Here is a 17201-nt window from a genome sequence, read left to right on the forward strand (position 1 = left end):
TGTTCATGGATGTTGAGATTTGAATTGTATATAATATTTGCATATCACAAAATCATCTTTTAATTTTTTAAAACCATTTAAAAATGCAAAAACCAGTCTTAGCTTGTGAGCTGTTGGAAAACTGGCTATGGGGTGGATTTGGCCTACATGCTGTAGTTTGCTAACCCCTGCTCTGTATCAAAGGTGGTAGGTTTCAGGTAAATCTAGCAGATGTCATTTGGTTGGCCTAAACACTATGTTTAAAAAGTTTTTTGTGTCAATACTTAAGTTTAGGATATTTTTTCAGAAGAACCTGTTTTTCACCTTCTCTTTAAAAATCAGAAGATTTTTGGAAACTCTGGGGAAGCATTCACCTTTGGTGATAATTAGCTGGTGTTGAGTAGAGGCATATGTGCTCCCCAGTGTACCATAGGGTATATTGCCAATTTTTTTTCATCTGGTACACTACTCATTTATATTACCTGCCTGACCTCCTGCAGGTACGTAAGTTCGTGAACCCTGCTTAATACTAACCTGCATATATGTTTTTAAGGTCCAGTCCATCCTCATTCCCTGTGTTAACCTTCTTGATTAACCCTAAATCAAACAGTCTTTTCCCTTTCTGATTTCCTATAACTCTTACTACTTTGAACCTCTCTGTATCTGTTACTGTTTTTATACTTACTTCCAAGAAGGATATGAAAGTTTTACAATGTGAAAACACATAAAGTAGGACACGGTTAGTTAAATAGATTATCTGCAACTCTTCAGTGAGAAATATGTATATCAAGGGCCTGAAATAGTCTTGTTCCTAGTATTTGACTCTGAGTTTTCTTCTCTAAGAAAAAAAAAAGTGTTTTGCAAGATATAGTTTAAATTTTCTGATAAAAGGAAGCACTGGAGTTTTTTTTGTTTTTTGGAGGGAAATGTTTTTGTCCTAGACACTGAAGTCTAGGACAAATTAGTCATATGTGTTGCCTCATGTAGGAAATGTATATGTTATTTACTTATAAATAAATATATATATAATTTATACATAGTGTACACATATTTTTCAGTGTAATGTGTGTGTGTGTATATATATATATAATTTGTATACACAGTTGTCCCTTGATATCTGTGAGGGATTGTTTCCAGGAGTCCCCACATATACCAAAATCCGTGGATGCTCAAATCCCTTATATAACGTGGCTTACTACAGTCGTGCCTCTGTATCTGCAGGTAGGAAACCTGTCGATACAGGGGGCCAACTACATACAAAATGTACATCTTATTTATATATTTTATTTAGATTTATGTGTAACTTATTAAACTATAGTTTTAATAAAAGAATACAGGAAGCATGGTGATTGTTTAAGTACCGAGGAGGCTTCAGAGATGAGGATTGGAGCCCAGTTCACCACTATGTAATCTTAAGCAAATTGGACCATCTCTCTGCACCCCAGTGTCCTCCTCTGTAAATGTGGGCTAATAACAGTACTTACCTCAAAGGATTCTTATAAGGACTAAATAAATAATGCACGTAAGGGCTTAGCTGCATGCCCAACACATTGAAAAACCTTTCAGAAATTTGGCTATAAAATGCTTATTACGTAGGAGACATGGCAGTAAATTTTGTCACAGAGCATTTCTGTGGTTATCTAAAGTTAACCTCGTATAGCTAGAGCACAGTTCTGGTGATCTTAAAATATAGAGCTAGAACTTAAACACACCAAAGCTGAAGTAGTAACAGTCAATTCATTTCTCCCTTGTGCCCCTTCTTTCCAAAATGGCATGTCTTAACCAAGCTTTTGATGAGTGCTATATTGAAGATAATTTGCTATGGAAGATTCTAAAGGGTTCATTTCTTTTTAAAAGTCTCTCCGCTAGCTATCAGCTATGCAGGTGACAGGTTTTAAGTACTGTTGTGTGATTTTAGGAGTCTAGCTTCTAACTCAACCTAGACTGAAAGCAAACTCATCATTAAATAAGGATACAAATTTTTGTTTTTCTCAAAAAGAATTTCTAATCTGTTAAAGTACTTAATAATTACTATAATTTGATCCCAGGTTTTTATACTTGAAAGCACTGAATGAAGTTAATGTCTTTAGCTTACAGCAGATGTTTTATTTCAAATTTATTTAATAGTTGGGGGAATCTTGGGCAAATCACCTAACTTTTCTACCTCACTTGTTTCTACCTCACAAAGTAATGAGTACACAGTGAAATAATGCATGCAGAGTACCTAGTCTGGCACATGGGTAGCAGTCAATAGGTGATAGTAGTAGCTTTTTTTTTTTTTTCCAAACTGACTCTGGGTATTTGCTGCTGACCAGCACCAGGAGTTTTATGTCCTACTCCTACCCTGGCTCCCACTGCATGATGATGAGTTAAACTGCCAACTGATGCACTTTGACTGAATGTTTCACTGCTTGTTTTTTCAGCTGGCTCCTGTATTACCAAGAGGACATTTCTAATCATCAGTGTGTGTTAGAAGAAGGGCTGTATGCTGACCTTACTTCCTGTGGCTGCCCAACATCTAGAGTCAAATCCCTCAAGCCCATTGACTATGTAAGTACTTCGCTGATGCATATTTATAAGACTTTTTCTTGTCCAGTTTAATTACCATGAATGATAACATGAAGTTGGAAGAAATAATACAGGGGAAAATATAAAAATTTAAGTAACTTGCTTGAAGATTGTAAAATTGAGATTCACTCATGAAATCCAACTAATGAAAGATTGATTTTTTTTTTTTTTTTTTTTTGCCGCACCGTGCAGCTTGTGGGATCTTAGTTCCCTGACCAGGGACTGAACCCTGGCCCTCGGCAGTGAAAGCACTGAGTCCTAACCACTGGACCACCAGGGAATTCCCAAGATTGATATTTTTCTTCTTTCTTTGTTTTTTTTTTTTTTTTTTTTGATCAGAATGCAAAATTTAGGAAGTAGAGTAATATAGCCCTGAGCTTAAGTGAATACTTTAATGACTTTGGGTGACATTGACAAAGTTACTTAGTTTCCTCATCTATAAAAGATAGTAGTACTTTGTAAGGCCACTGGGATATTAAATGTGATGGTGCTTGTAAAATGCCTAGCACATGGTGAGCGCTCAATAAGTATTAGCTATTAGTATCATGGCTGTAATTGGTAGAGCTGCTTAATAAAAATAATAACCTGATCATTTTATTATTCTGCTAGATAAGTCACATGACAGCTTGTCTGCTACTTAGATTTCCAATGTTACTTTAAGTCATGGAACACCGTTGGTATTGATTTCAAACCTTGTTTTGGGGGAACTAGGGCTTTCCTGCCTAGAGTGTACAGCGTTATCTGGGTCACCTTGGAGGCTTACATTTATAGAGTAAGTAATTTCTCCTTTCTATCATAGTTACTCAGAATTTTAAGTGTGAGAAAAACAGGATAGCTATTCTGGGACATTCATTCCGGGTTCCTAGTTAGTGGTGTCTTTGCAGAGGAAGTAGTAAGGATCTGGAATATTTTCAAGATGTCGAGTTATGATTCCCTAGGAGCATTTGGTCAAAGCTGAGATTTACACAATGATGACTAGAAGCCCTACATGGTGACAGGAGTGACTCAGTCAGATCTTTCAACCAGAGCTGACTCCAGGAGTGATGATCATACTCAGGATCTTCGATCCCAACCTCAGCAATGTAGTCTTCTTTTTTTTTTCTTTTTTTAAAGAAATTTTTGGCTGCATCAGGTCTTAGTTGCGGCAGGCGGGCTCTTTGTTGCGGCACACAGGCTTCTCTCTAGGCGTGCAGGCTCCAGAGCTCATGGGCTCTGTAGTTTGCGGCATGTGGGCTCTCTAGTTGAGGCGCATGGGCTCAGTAGTTGTGGCTCATGGGCTTAGTTGCCCCGCGGCATGTGGGATCTTAGTTCCCTGACTAGGGATCGAACCCGTGTCCCCTGCATTGTAAGGCAGATTCTTTTCCACTGGACCACCAGCGAAGTCCCAGCAATGTAGTCTTATTTCAAGGCATTCCTGGAGAGAGTATTCTTGGTATCAGGGTAAGAATAGAGTCTTGGCTGAGAAACAAGAATAAAAATAGAGCCTCGGTCTCTCTTAGTGGCCTTTAGACACCAACTTGGAAAGACTAAGTGGCTACTGATGCTTCCTGTCTATTGGAGAAAAACTGGATTTAAAAAAAAAAAAAAAAAGAATGTGTTTTGGTCAGTCTCTCCAAGTATTGATAAGGCTGAAAAAGGCATGGGAAAGTAGTCTGCATTTACTGGGAAGGGAACTTTTTAGCAATTTTTAGTGGTCAAACTCGCAGACAGATACTTAGATGCTCCAAATGAATGGTGTTACTATTTTTGTTTGAGGAGTTACATTTCTTCCACATTCATGAAGTCAAAAATAAATAATTAAAATTAGGAGTAAAAATACAGACAGAGAAAAGAAACATCTCTACATAAGTTGAACTGTGCAGTTGCATGTCCCTGGTTTGGTCCTGTGGAATCCAGGCAGTGTAGATAAAGGTGCCTCTTGGAAAGGATTTGAGAGCTATAGCCTTTTCACTTCAAGAACTGATTAAAGAGTGTATTCAGTTTATGTAAGGAGAGCATATAAGTTTTCTTAATGCCTTTACCAGGTATGTTTTGAATCTTTGAAAGGTCTTTGTTGAAGCCATGTTTAGGCAGTAGGTTTGGTGGTGAAATGGAAGGAATGTGAGGTGAGGTTGGGCATCCCAGTAAAGATCTGCAAACTGACCAGGAGGCAGCCTCAACAGGTAACATTTCCTTGGTGAAGTCAACCATGCTTCACCCTGGTGGCCCTGAAACCCTGAGTTGATCAGACCTAGGAGATTGATAGGTAAACCAGAAGGCCAACCTGGTAATTTGTAGTAGGTGGATTCTAGTGACTAGAATACTTGAGAATTCTGTCCTGGGCATTTTTCTGCCTCTCTGGAAGAACCCAGGAAATGAAATTAGTCATCAGACATTTTAAGATTTGGATAAAATTAGGTAGATGTCTTGAGTAGTTTACCTAGGCTAATATTCCCCTCAAAAGAGACTCCCCCACCCCACCTCCCCAGTTGTTTGCATTCTCCAGATTCTGTATCTCCTTTCCTTGGAAAATTCTAGACACACTGTATCTATCCTGCTTCTCTGATTACTTTCACAGCCCCTGTCTCCCTACTGTATTCCTACTTAGGAATTCATATGCCTTTTTCTATAGATTGGTTAATACTACTGCCTATGCCACAATCCAGTATGATTCTGGATTCATTGTGGGAAATGTTACTTCCAGTTGAGTTAACTTTACATATATATGAGCTAAATTTTTGATTTTTGCTTTTATTAAAGCTGCAGAATTATGAGGGTGTTGCTTGTAGTTGGCATTCCCAGACATGCTGTGACTTTTAGTGCTAAAGTGTCATAATGGTATAATATTGAGGAATCCTAACACTTCATCTTCATACAAGATCAGTATGTCTTGCAAATGACAGTTTGCTCCAGGCTGATTTCTATCTGTGCAAACATATGTTACATTCTAGAAGTCCATGGATGCATAGTTTGCAGTCATTTTACAGTGAAAGGAGCTGCGAGCATAGTTTACAGTTCTGCTTTTCACTAGTGTGACCTTGTACAAATCACCTAGTTTACTTTGACCTCAGTTAACTCATCTGTAAAGAAACTGTTAGAACAGGTATTTTTACATCTTTGACAGCCTCCACTTCAACAGAATAAGTATCCTGGGCATATTTCTAGTTGGACATGAAAAGCAATGTGTCCAGTCTTAGGCCTCACATGGTCTGAGGGAATAAGATGGTATATTAGCTTTCAATAAGGTTATGCCATATAACAGTCCCCAAAACAGTTGGTGAGGGGCTAGAGGTGGGTGGGGAGCATTAAGTAAAATGTTTTTTAAGCATTGGTCTAGTAGTGTGTGGGGTAACCTGCTTTTGTTGCATTTCCATGGGAGCAGCAGTCTTCTCATTACTTCTTTAGTGTCTCCATGGTGGCTTGGCATGGAAGTTGGCCTCCTTTGAAGTATAATCCAATCCTGGTAGCTATAAGCAGGCAAAGCAAAAGAAACATTATAACAAGAGGTTGTAGAAAGAGTTCAAATGAAATTTATGACTGTGATGACATAAATGATCTTAAAAGGTAGAATAAGAATTGGCGAGACAATAATTCATTCTGTGCAAGAGTAATGAATAAGGGAGGGGTACAGCTATAAATAGAAGATGACTGTAAATCCAGCCACAGATGAAAGGAAGCAATGACTTTATAAAGTGTAGAGGAGTTTGGTTACTATTAAATTTTCAGATGAACTCATATATAGTTAATAGCAGTAACTACTGTGTACATTTTGAACATGAAGGCCAACAAAAACCTACAGTAAACATCATACTTCCAAGTGAGATATCTGAAGCATTTCCTTTTAAATTCAGGCAGAAGACAATGGTCTCTACTATCACCACTTCTATTCAACATTATTTTGGAGTCCTAGGCACTTTAATAAGATTAAAACCAAGAAAGTTATAAAGGAAGAAACAAAATTGTCAAGAATATCCACAGACAAGTTATTAGGATTAATATGAAATCTTTAAAAGTTGCCAATTACAAGATAAATAGCAATTAAAATATAGGATACTTAGAAATAAATCTAACATAATGCAAGTAAGTTCTTTATGAGGAAAATTGTAAAAACTTTCTTGAAGGACATAAAAGATGGAGAGAGATTTTATAGATGAAAAGACTCAATATTGTAAATATTTTAGTCTTCCCCAAATTAATAAAATTTCAGGCAGAATGCTTACAGAATCTTGTCTTTTGCAGGGGTGGTGGTAAAACATGACGAGCTCCTTCTAAAATTAATTTGGCAAAGATAGGGGTTCAAAATAGCCAAGATTATTTTTAAGAACAATAGGCAGGATCACTTGTCCTACCAAATATAGATATTGCATTATTCATCAGTAATAATTGAGATAGTGAGTGCAAGGAGAGACCAATAGAAGAGTGCGATAGGAGAGCATAGAAACTGACCTACGTGAATAATGGAATTTGGAAGGTGACAGAAATAGCATTTCAGTGGGGCTATTACGAAAGACGGTTGGCCCTTTACATGGAAAAAGATACCATTTGAATCTTGCTTTATTCCAAACACCAAAAATAAATTCCAGATGGATTAATGGCAACCTAAATGTGAAAAACAAACCTGAATGAAATGTACAGTGCCGGGCATATAGTTAGTAATTACGTAATATCTTTGTAAGGTGACAGATGACAACTCGACTTCACGGTGATTGTTTTGAAATGTATAGAAATATTGAACCACTATATTGTGCACCAGGAACTAACATGGTGTTGTAGGTCAATTATACTTCAAAAACAAACAGACAAACAGACTCATAGAAAAAGAGGTCAAAAAGAAAAAGAGGTCAGATTTGTGGTTATCGGGGAGTAGGGGGTGGCGGAGGGGGAATTGGATGGCAGTTAGTCAAAAGATACAGACTTCTAGTTATAAGATAAATCAATACTAAAGATGTAATCTGTAATATGATAAATAGAATTAACACTGCTGTATGTTATATATGAAAGTTGTTAGGAAAGTAAATCCTAAGAGTTCTCATCACAAGGAAAAACAATTTTCTCCAATTTCATTTTGTATCTATATGAGATGACGAGTGCTCACTAAACTTACTGTGGTCCTCCTTTCACAGTGTATGTAGGTCAAATCATTGTGCTGTACACCTTAAACCTGTACAGTGCTGTATGTCAATTATGTCTCAATAAAACTGGAAGAAAAAAACAGAAGAAAATATGGAAAACTATGCTAATGATATTGGAGTAGGATGGATTTAAACGCAAAACATACAAGTCAGTAGTAAAAGGCAAGTGTATGCGTTTCCTGTTGCTGCTGTAACAAGTTACCACAAATTTAGTGCTGAAAACAACAGAAATGATCCTACAGTTCTGGAGGTCAGAAGTCTAAAATAGGTCTTACTGGGGTAAAATTATGGGGTCAGCAAGACTGCATACCTTCTGGGAGACACTAGGGGCGAATCTGTTTCTTTACCTTTTCCAGCTTCTAGAAAGCTTGGCTCATGGCCCTCTTCCATCTTCAAAGTTTATCACTTCAGCTTCTGTTCTCTATCCTCTATCTCTGACCCTCTTATAAGGACCTATGTGATTATATTAGTTCTATCTGGATAATCCAGACAGATATCCCCATCTCTAGATTCTTAACTCTTAATCACATTTGCAAAGTCCCTTCCACTATATCAGCTAACATATTCATAGGTTCCAGGATTAGGATGTAGACCTGTTTTTGGATGGTGGTGGGGGAACAATAATTATTGAGCCTACCACAGCAAGCCACAGACTGGAGAATATATTTTCAGCCCTTATAAGCTACAAAGGTTTAATGTATAGAATATAAAAAGAACTCTTTCAAATCAATTGAAATTTTAAAAATCAGCAGAGACTATGAATAGCCAGTTCATAAATGTGAGAAAATGGCTAAGGACATACAAAGGATGTTAAACCTCACTAGTGATCCAGTAAATGCAAATTATGAATAAAATAGTAATTAGGTAGCATTACCTTACTTTAGATACAAACATTGGAAGATCTGACAATACCAGAGTTTAGTTTAGTGGCAGAGAAGTGGGATCATTCATACAAAGCTAGTGGAAGGAGTATCAGTTGCTATGAGGGAAAAATAAGGATGTTTGTTGCAGCATTGATGGATGAAACAAACTACAGTACAGCACAATCATAAAAGGAAATATAATATATTAAGTGAGGTTCATGTGTTACCAAGGATGTTACAGTAAGATATATTTCTGTGAAATTTAAAAACAAAGGATGTATAAAGATTCACAACTTCAGCATAATGGTTACTTCTAGGGAGGGGGGAAAATTAAAATTCATCTCTACATGTTATGTTTTTACTTGTTTATACAATTTGATATAAATATAGTAAAATTCAAATGTATTACTTCTGGGTGCTGGATACATGATCATCTAGACATTATTTATTCTTTTTTTTTTTTTTTATAAATTTATTTATTTATTTTTGGCTGTGTTGGGTCTTCGTTTCTGTGCGAGGGCTTTCTCTAGTTGCGGCGAGTGGGGGCCACTCTTCATCGCGGTGCGCGGGCCTCTCACTATCGTGGCCTCTCTTGTTGCGGGGCACAGGCTCCAGATGCACAGGCTCAGTAGTTGTGGCTCACGGGCCCAGTTGCTCCGTGGCATGTGGGATCTTCCCAGACCAGGGCTTGAACCCGTGTCCCCTGCATTGGCAGGCAGATTCTCAACCACTGTGCCACCAGGGAAGCCCTATTTATTCTTTTTGAAATGTATTATAACTTTTTTTTTAAAGGAAGAAGACCAGTTAGAAAGGTAAGCCTGTGATGAAACTGATTTTCTAAGCCAAGTGAAAGAGGCTTTTATGAGGGGCATTATAGTTCACTGGAGAAGAGTTTAGTTTGAGAGTCTGACAGACCGTTGCTTGTTAGCTGAGTGACCCTGGGCATGTTTCTGACCGCTCTATGCCTCAACTTTCTCATCGAATAAAACGAGGATTAAATGAGCTAGTGCATGTGAAGCCTTTAGCACATGAAAACACTCAATAATATTATAATAGCTCATAGACAAGAATTAATATTTGTTGTGCAACATTAAGATTTGATAAGACTGAAAGTATTTATGTGATTTTGTTTTAAATGGGCCAAACTTAGAAGATTCCGGATTAGAGTCTCATTAGAGATTTATGAGCCTTCTATTAAATTTTCATCACTGCAGATACCTTTTTGCCAGCACACTGTTTGGTATTTCGCTGGATTGGAATGGTATTTGAGGTGCACATTATGGTTACTTTCCTTGAATTCAGTCTAGTTGTTCTTAGTTTTTTAGCCATGGTTCACTTGGCAAAGATTAGGGTGAAGTGATATTGTTGGGCTGTACAGATATGGCTGTGCTTAGTGGCTGTTTGCTAGATATTTTTAAAATAAAATAACATGTTATATTTAGAGTCTAACCAACTAACATCATCGTGAGGTAATATCAACACCTTTTCCATAGAAGCAGTGATTTGAAACTCAAAGAACTATATACAGTGCTAATGTACAAGTCTGTATGGTTTTTTGTGGGTTTTTTTGTATGTAAATAAATGAGCATGTTTATTGCCCAAAGGGAAAGAGCCAGGAAAAAGTGGAAGGTGGAAATGTCAGAGACAGATGATATGGGACAAAAGAATTCCCCTGGACTTGGCAACTGGAAATACCTGGAAGAGTGAAGATCTGGTTAAGGCAGATAAGGATGTAAAGTGCTGAAAAGCAGTAGAGATGATAGCTAACTTTGTTACTCTGACAGATGAGGCTGCAAAGCCCTTTGGAGATCAGAACGTGAGGGGCTTTGTATACCATGAAAGGAAGTTTTGGACACTTCCTGTTAGAGATCAGAGCTCAAGAGCTTCCTTCCATCTCAGCGTTTGACCTTGTTTAAGTATCCCAGGCACTTGGCAAATTATCTGGCATGCAAGAAAAATTCAGAAATGTTTGCAAAATTGAATAATTTCTTCTTTCTTCTAAGCAATGAGAAGTAAGGCAAAATTTTATCAGATGCTTTGTTTTTAGTATTAATAGTCAATAAATAAACTGTCCAAGTAATTTTCACCTCTGTTCTCACTTCCAGAATGGCCTCTTTTTCTCCGGTAAATGTGGTCTTTGAACGGATGTTCCCTTTCATTATGTTTTTGTCAGAGGTCTCTCTCCCACCCCTGCCAACTCCCCCCTTTTAGTCTAACACAGACTCTAACTAGAGATATTCTGTGTGATTACACAAACCATGCTTCTAGGACCCCAACATATTTCCATTTCAAACATCTTTTGACTATGTGCTTTCAAGTTATAGTTTATGTACTCCCTGGAGTGAAAGATTGAAGTCTTGGTCTCATGTTGACACTGAACTAACAAATATAATTCAATATTTGCTTCGTCTTTAAAATTAGGAAAAGACCATTTGACAGACTTCATTCCACCTCAAAGACTTGCTATATGGATAAAAAAATAATGAAAAAATGTATAAAGTACATATATTCTTTTTACCATCTTGCAAACTCATGCAATTGATGATTAGGGAAACTAATTCACCCCCATTGTTAAATACTATTCAAGCTCATATTCAAGTCTGTATAATTTTAATAAATGTCAAAAATTAGTAGTTAGATTTAAACATTTTATCCAATATATATTGAAGATGTGTTGATATAAATGTAATCCTTCTAGCAGAGTACCTGTACCCAGGTCTCAGAGCTTCAAATTAAGATGGTGGACATACTTGTTAAGTTGATGGGATAGGTAAGAATGGGGTCATAGATATTACCCAGATGAGCAAGATGAAGTCAACTGTTTCAGATAATGTCACACATGCCAATCAAAAATATTCTACATGATAAAATTACTTAGAACATTTTAGAACTATAGTGGAAGGGCTAAGAACACAGCCTCTGAGGCCATTCTGTCTAGTTTCAAATGCCAGTTCTTTTATTTACTGTATGTGACCTGTGCCTTCATTCTTCATCTGTAAAGTGGGGATAATAATTGTACCCATGTCAAAGGAAAGTTGCATGGATTAAAGGAGTGAATACAGTTCTACACTTCCTAACATGAATGTATTTTGGGATTTGGAATATTTCCCATTTTAAACAATAATATGGTTCATAGATAGCATATAAGACAATAACTCCAGAAAGGTTCTGGGCAACACCCCATAATTGAACACATTTCTGTTGCTGTAGCAAAATATAATCATGGCTACACAAGTTGGATAAATATTATAAATACTTTTCTACTTATTCAGATCAGATTTTGTTGCCAAATGAATTAGGTTAAAAAAATTGGGATATATATATATGTATATATACATACATATATATATACACATATATATATATACACACCTATATATACATATATATGTACATACACACATGTATATATACATATATATATCCATCCATCCATCCATCCATTCACAATCCCTTCTATATAGTTTGTGTGTGTGTGTATGTATATATGATTCCCAGCACATATTAAGTGTCATGTATGTTAGTTATTACTATTATTGTCATTTAAAATATTATTTTAGTTGATGGGGTGATAAGTTTTCTTTTCATTTATACAGTTTAAGTATTCTTTTCCTTTCTTAACCACATCCTCCTTTTAGAAGCTGTATCCTCTTTGCATGGCTTAGACTTCACCCAGCAGGAATGTCCTGTTCCTGCTGACACCTAAGAAGAGCCTGTGGCCCCAAATGGTTGGCTGTCTTCTAAGTTAGCATGGACTGAGGCCAAGAGATTTGTAGAGCTCAAATTGTAATTAAATTCTGGCGGTTTCTATTGTCCTTGGAAAGATCAGATTACTCTGTCATCTTCAGTTTTAAAGACTGTTAATAGTTTATATATACTCTTCCTACTTTCATATTTGGAAAGTGTATCAGAAAAATAAGATTTTAACATAGTTCTTCAGTGCTCTTTATTTCTGAATGATTGCCTTCCTAATCTTCCTAACCTTTAGGTACATTTATAAATTGAGTACATTTATAAATTTAAGTACAGTTGACCATTGAACAACACAGGGGTTTAGGGGTGCTAACCTCCCCCTCTCCATCCCCTATAGGCAGTGGAAAATCTACATACTGCTATTTCTGCCTCTAAACAAAGGAATTGATAAATGTCTCACCCAAGGGCAGGATGGTGAAACAATTTGGATAGAATCAGGACTCAAACCCAGTTCTTTTGATTCCATATATTGTGATCGCTAATGAACACAAACTTTCCCCATCGCTTATTTAATTTAAAGAACTGTAAAATGAAAATACAGATACTAAATTTATTGGAAAAAAATCCACGTTCAAGTGGATCTGCACAGTTCAAACCCTTGTTGTTCAAGGATCACCTGTGTGTTTATAAATTAAGACCATTTAAGTAAAAATAATTTAAATAGAGAAAAGTCAAGTTAAATATATATATCAAACCTCTGAAGAGGGAATGACTTTAAGCTTAGAAACAATAGATGTTCGCAAATGAAAAGTTTGATAGATGGGACCACATGATGCTATCTCGTTGTTGTTAATGGAAAGGAGGGAGGTTTGTCCATGCCTGTTAGTCATATTTCCTCCTTGGTTAATGCTGTTGGTTTGTGTTCTTTGCCCATTTATGTATTGGGTCTCTTAGAGGATCCTTACTGATTTATGTAAACTCGTAAAAATATCCTCAGTCATTTTCTGCAATTTTTTTCTCAATCTTCCTGCATCATCATTTTTAAAACAATTTTTGAGATCCCCTCCATCAGATTTTGCATTGTTATCGTAAGATAAATTTCTAGGTATAGAATTGCTAGATTGTCTTTGAAATGGGGAGTGAATTTGATGCAATTTGAGTGATAATGGTAGTCTTTTAAAAAATGCCTTTGAAAGAAATAAAATAAAATAAAAAACGCCTTTGTGGACATTCCACCAAAGGAAGATGAAAAATGTACACAGGACCTGTTTTCTTAGAATATCACTTAGCACTTAAATTATATCCTCACTTAAGATTTTAAGTTTTCCCTGTGGAATATGAAACAGTTACCTCATGTCAGCGTTAAATGCCTGTGATGTAAGTGCCACTCTTAGCACAGCAAACTCCTTACTGAGGAGAGAGTTGCTGACGGCTGATCATGAGCCCAGGCCAGGCTCCTTGCCTGTCTGCCCTTCCTTGCTAATTAGTAACTCAACAAGTAGAGGTGAGCTGAAATGCTTTTTCGTTAGCTGAAGGGTGAGAATGTTGGGAAAAGTCCAGCAATAAAGTCAGGGGCTTATCTGTGGATTTTGACTGTCCATTAATTTTCGGTCACCGGTTTTGGTGGGTAATTTAGAGCCTGCTATTGGCTGCATTTCTAAACTACTGCTGTTCTGGACACTCCTATAAGGACATTTCTTCTATAAATTGTTGGGATGCTTCCAATTTTTATTTTGCAGATAGCAGAAGAGAAGCCTGATCTTGTCTGCAGTCACTCAGGAACTCAGTGACTTGAGATGAATTTCCATTCCTGACCCAGTTTATGTTGTTTACTGAAGGAAAATCAGTGCTCCCGGGCAGCTTTTTTATGCTTAGCTTACTGTCTCACTGCACACAGTGACGCTTACCTTCTTTTTTTTTAAACTTTGGGTTTATTTATTTATTTATTTATTTATTTATTTATTTATTTATTTATTCATTCATGGCTGGCTGTGTTGGGTCTTCGTTTCTGTGCGAGGGCTTTCTCTAGTTGCGGCGAGCGGGGGCCACTCTTCATCACGGTGCGCGGGCCTCTCACTGTCGCGGCCTCTCTTGTTGCGGAGCACAGGCTCCAGACGTGCAGGCTCAGTAGTTGTGGCTCACAGGCCTAGTTGCTCCGCGACATGTGGGATCTTCCCAGACCAGGGCTCAAACCCGTGTCCCCTGCATTGGCAGGCAGATTCTCAACCACTGCGCCACCAGGGAAGCCCACGCTTACCTTCTTTTCCAGCATCCTCTAACCCCTCAATCTGCACTATCTGATACCATAGCACTAGCCACATGTAGTTTTTTTAATTAAAATTAAATAAAACAAGTTCACTTTGGTCACACGAGCCACATTTCAAATGCTCAATGGCCACGTATGGCTAGTAGCTACCATACTGAAGATACAGGTATACAATATTGCTATCACTGCAGAAAGTTCCGTTGGACAGTGCTTCACACCTTCCATGATCCACAGGCAACCTTTGCCACATAACATAAAGAGAAAATTACAACACATTTTACCTATTTTAGAAACCTGGAAATTTCTCGGTATCCTTTCTCTGTCTTTCCTTGTATTTCAGAGGAAGCATAGTTCATCCTTTTCAAAGCGATCCTTTTCCTCATAGACTGATTCCAGTCAGGGGTTCTGAACTGATGGGACAGTGGATTGGACCTCCGCCTTCTTCCCTAGAACCACCCCTCTTGTCTTGCGTCATTCAGATTCTTCCCATTATGCCGCCACCTTCCACCGTGCCTGCCACGTGGACCAGCCGCCGATTTCCCTCCTCTTTACCAAACTTCTCTAAAAAATAGCCTGTATGCCCTGTCTACAGTCTCTTCCCGCTTATTCCTCAGCCCTTGCAGCCTAGATTCTGCCCCTCATCTCCTGCATGTGGCTCAGTGAGCTCTCTCATTGGTTACCAGCTGCCCCCTGATCACCAAACCCAAGCAGCCTCGTCTCAGTCACCCTCTTCCTTGACATTACAAAAGTATTTGATACTGTGGCCAGCTCTTCCTTATAATTTTCTTTCTCCTTTACTTCTGTGATATGTCCTCTTTTGGCTACTCTCTCCTACTTCATTCTTCAGTCACCTCCACAGGCCTGCCTTTCATCACCACCCCCTTCGTTTGTCAGCACAGTTCTGTCCTCCTGTCATTTCTGTTTTCTTACCCATAACTGGCTCCAGTTATTACCCAGATTCTGAGAGTTCCCAAATTATCATCCCTACATTCGATCTTCTCCCTGAACTCCAGATCAGAAGGTCCAGTGTTCATTGGACATTTCTGTTAGGATTATCCTGCCTCTATCTCAACCTTCAAACCTCCAGTTCTCAATATAAGTTCTTAGCTGCGGGGCATATTTCCTCTCCAGATTTTCTTATATATGACAAATTAGTGTTGACTCTTGAACAACATGGGGGTTAGCGGTGCCGACCCTCCGCACAGTTGAAAATCGGCGTGTGCCTTTACTGGTGGCCCTCCATTTCCGTGGTTCCACATCCAAGGATTCAACCAACCTCAGACTGTGTAGTACGTATTTATTGAAAAAAACCCCTGTACAAGTGGATCCGTGCACTTCAAACCCTTGTTGTTCACGGGTCGACTGTGTACCACCATGCCTCCAGCCACACTCTCGCACATGTTTTTTCTCACTTTCTCATTCCATCTGTTTGTCTCACTTGGTCTCTCTCATCACTGCGATAGTTTTTCTGGCCATCCCTTATTCGCCAATCCTAACCTTCCAACCGCCCCCCACCCCCTGTTTTAGGTCTGACTCTTCTTCTTTGGCCTGGAGGATTCTTCCCCTGTACTGATACTTGCATTCTTTCTTTTCTTCACTCATGTTGTTGCCAGATAAGTTTTCTGAAGTCCATTTAAAGAAAAATATATGCAAACACATTTACATGCAAACATAGGCATAATAATTACCAATTTAAATTTTTGAATAAATATTTCCATGGTTCAAAAATCAAAAAGTACCAAAAGGCATGCAGTGAAAGCCTTTGCTCCCACTTGTGCCTTTTATCTTCTCAGATCCTAGTTTCCTGACAGACACATTCGCCATGGAGTAGTTTTATATTGATTTTTTTAGAAAAATTTTAATGTGTATAAAGCACATGTTATATATGTGTGTGTGTACATAAATTTTCCCTTCTCTACACAAATGGCAGCATAAGAAATATGCTCTTCTGCACTACTCTTAACTTTGTCTTTGCCACTAAAGAACATATCTTAGAGATCTTTCATAACAATCTCATTCTTTTGTACAGCTGTATAGAATTCCTCCACAATTTACTTAACCCGTGCCCATTTGATGGACGTTTAAGTTATTCTCCATCCTTTGCTATTCCAAACACTGCTGCCAGGAATAACACTTTGATAAGTCATTTTGCTCTTACGCAAGTATATCTGCAGGTCACTTGTGAGAGCTGGTTGTTGGACTGTTTATTTACTGTTCTCTGAACGTCCACAGTCCCTGCCGCCAGTGCTCTGCTTCTCATGTACCAACTTACACATAGTTCAGCCCCTTCCTACTCCTCTGCCCAAAAGCCTTCAAGGACTCCCTGTTGGCAATTAATCTGTCTCTGCCCTGTCAGTGTAAAGGAGAAGCAGGCAACTCAATACACAGTAGCAAACAGCGGGAGCACTCGGCACTGTTTCTTGTTGGACTCTGTGTTCTAGCTGCATAGGTCTACCTGCTGTTTCCCTAACGTGGCCCGTGCGTTTCTGTCTCCCTTCTTTGCACAGAGTGCCTTCCCTTTATTCTCCGTAGGCCTCTCCAGATCCATGGCATCTTTTGAGACTGAGCTCCTACACCACCATGTCTGTGAAGCTTCCTTGATTCCTGCACCCTTCTCCTAAAAAGAGTCTGGGCTTCCCCTGGGTACTTTCATAGGGCATATCCTTCTCTGCCCTGGATTACATTCCAATATCTGTGCAATTCTCCTAGTTTAGCTTCTAG

General features: G+C 38.2%; 1 protein-coding gene across 3 annotated transcripts in view; it reads left to right on the forward strand.

Annotated features, from left to right (window-relative positions):
- Nucleotides 1-17201, forward strand: part of CRYBG3 (crystallin beta-gamma domain containing 3) — a 115943-nt gene that overhangs the window by 80427 nt on the left and 18315 nt on the right. For all 3 annotated transcript variants that reach the window (XM_061194038.1, XM_061194042.1, XM_061194040.1), the window contains one exon: nucleotides 2403-2529. In XM_061194038.1, the coding sequence (XP_061050021.1) occupies nucleotides 2403-2529 (127 nt within the window). The remainder of the gene's footprint in view (nucleotides 1-2402; nucleotides 2530-17201) is intronic.

This window comes from Eubalaena glacialis, chromosome 6 (genome assembly GCF_028564815.1).
Source record: "Eubalaena glacialis isolate mEubGla1 chromosome 6, mEubGla1.1.hap2.+ XY, whole genome shotgun sequence".
Classification (NCBI taxonomy): domain Eukaryota; kingdom Metazoa; phylum Chordata; class Mammalia; order Artiodactyla; family Balaenidae; genus Eubalaena; species Eubalaena glacialis.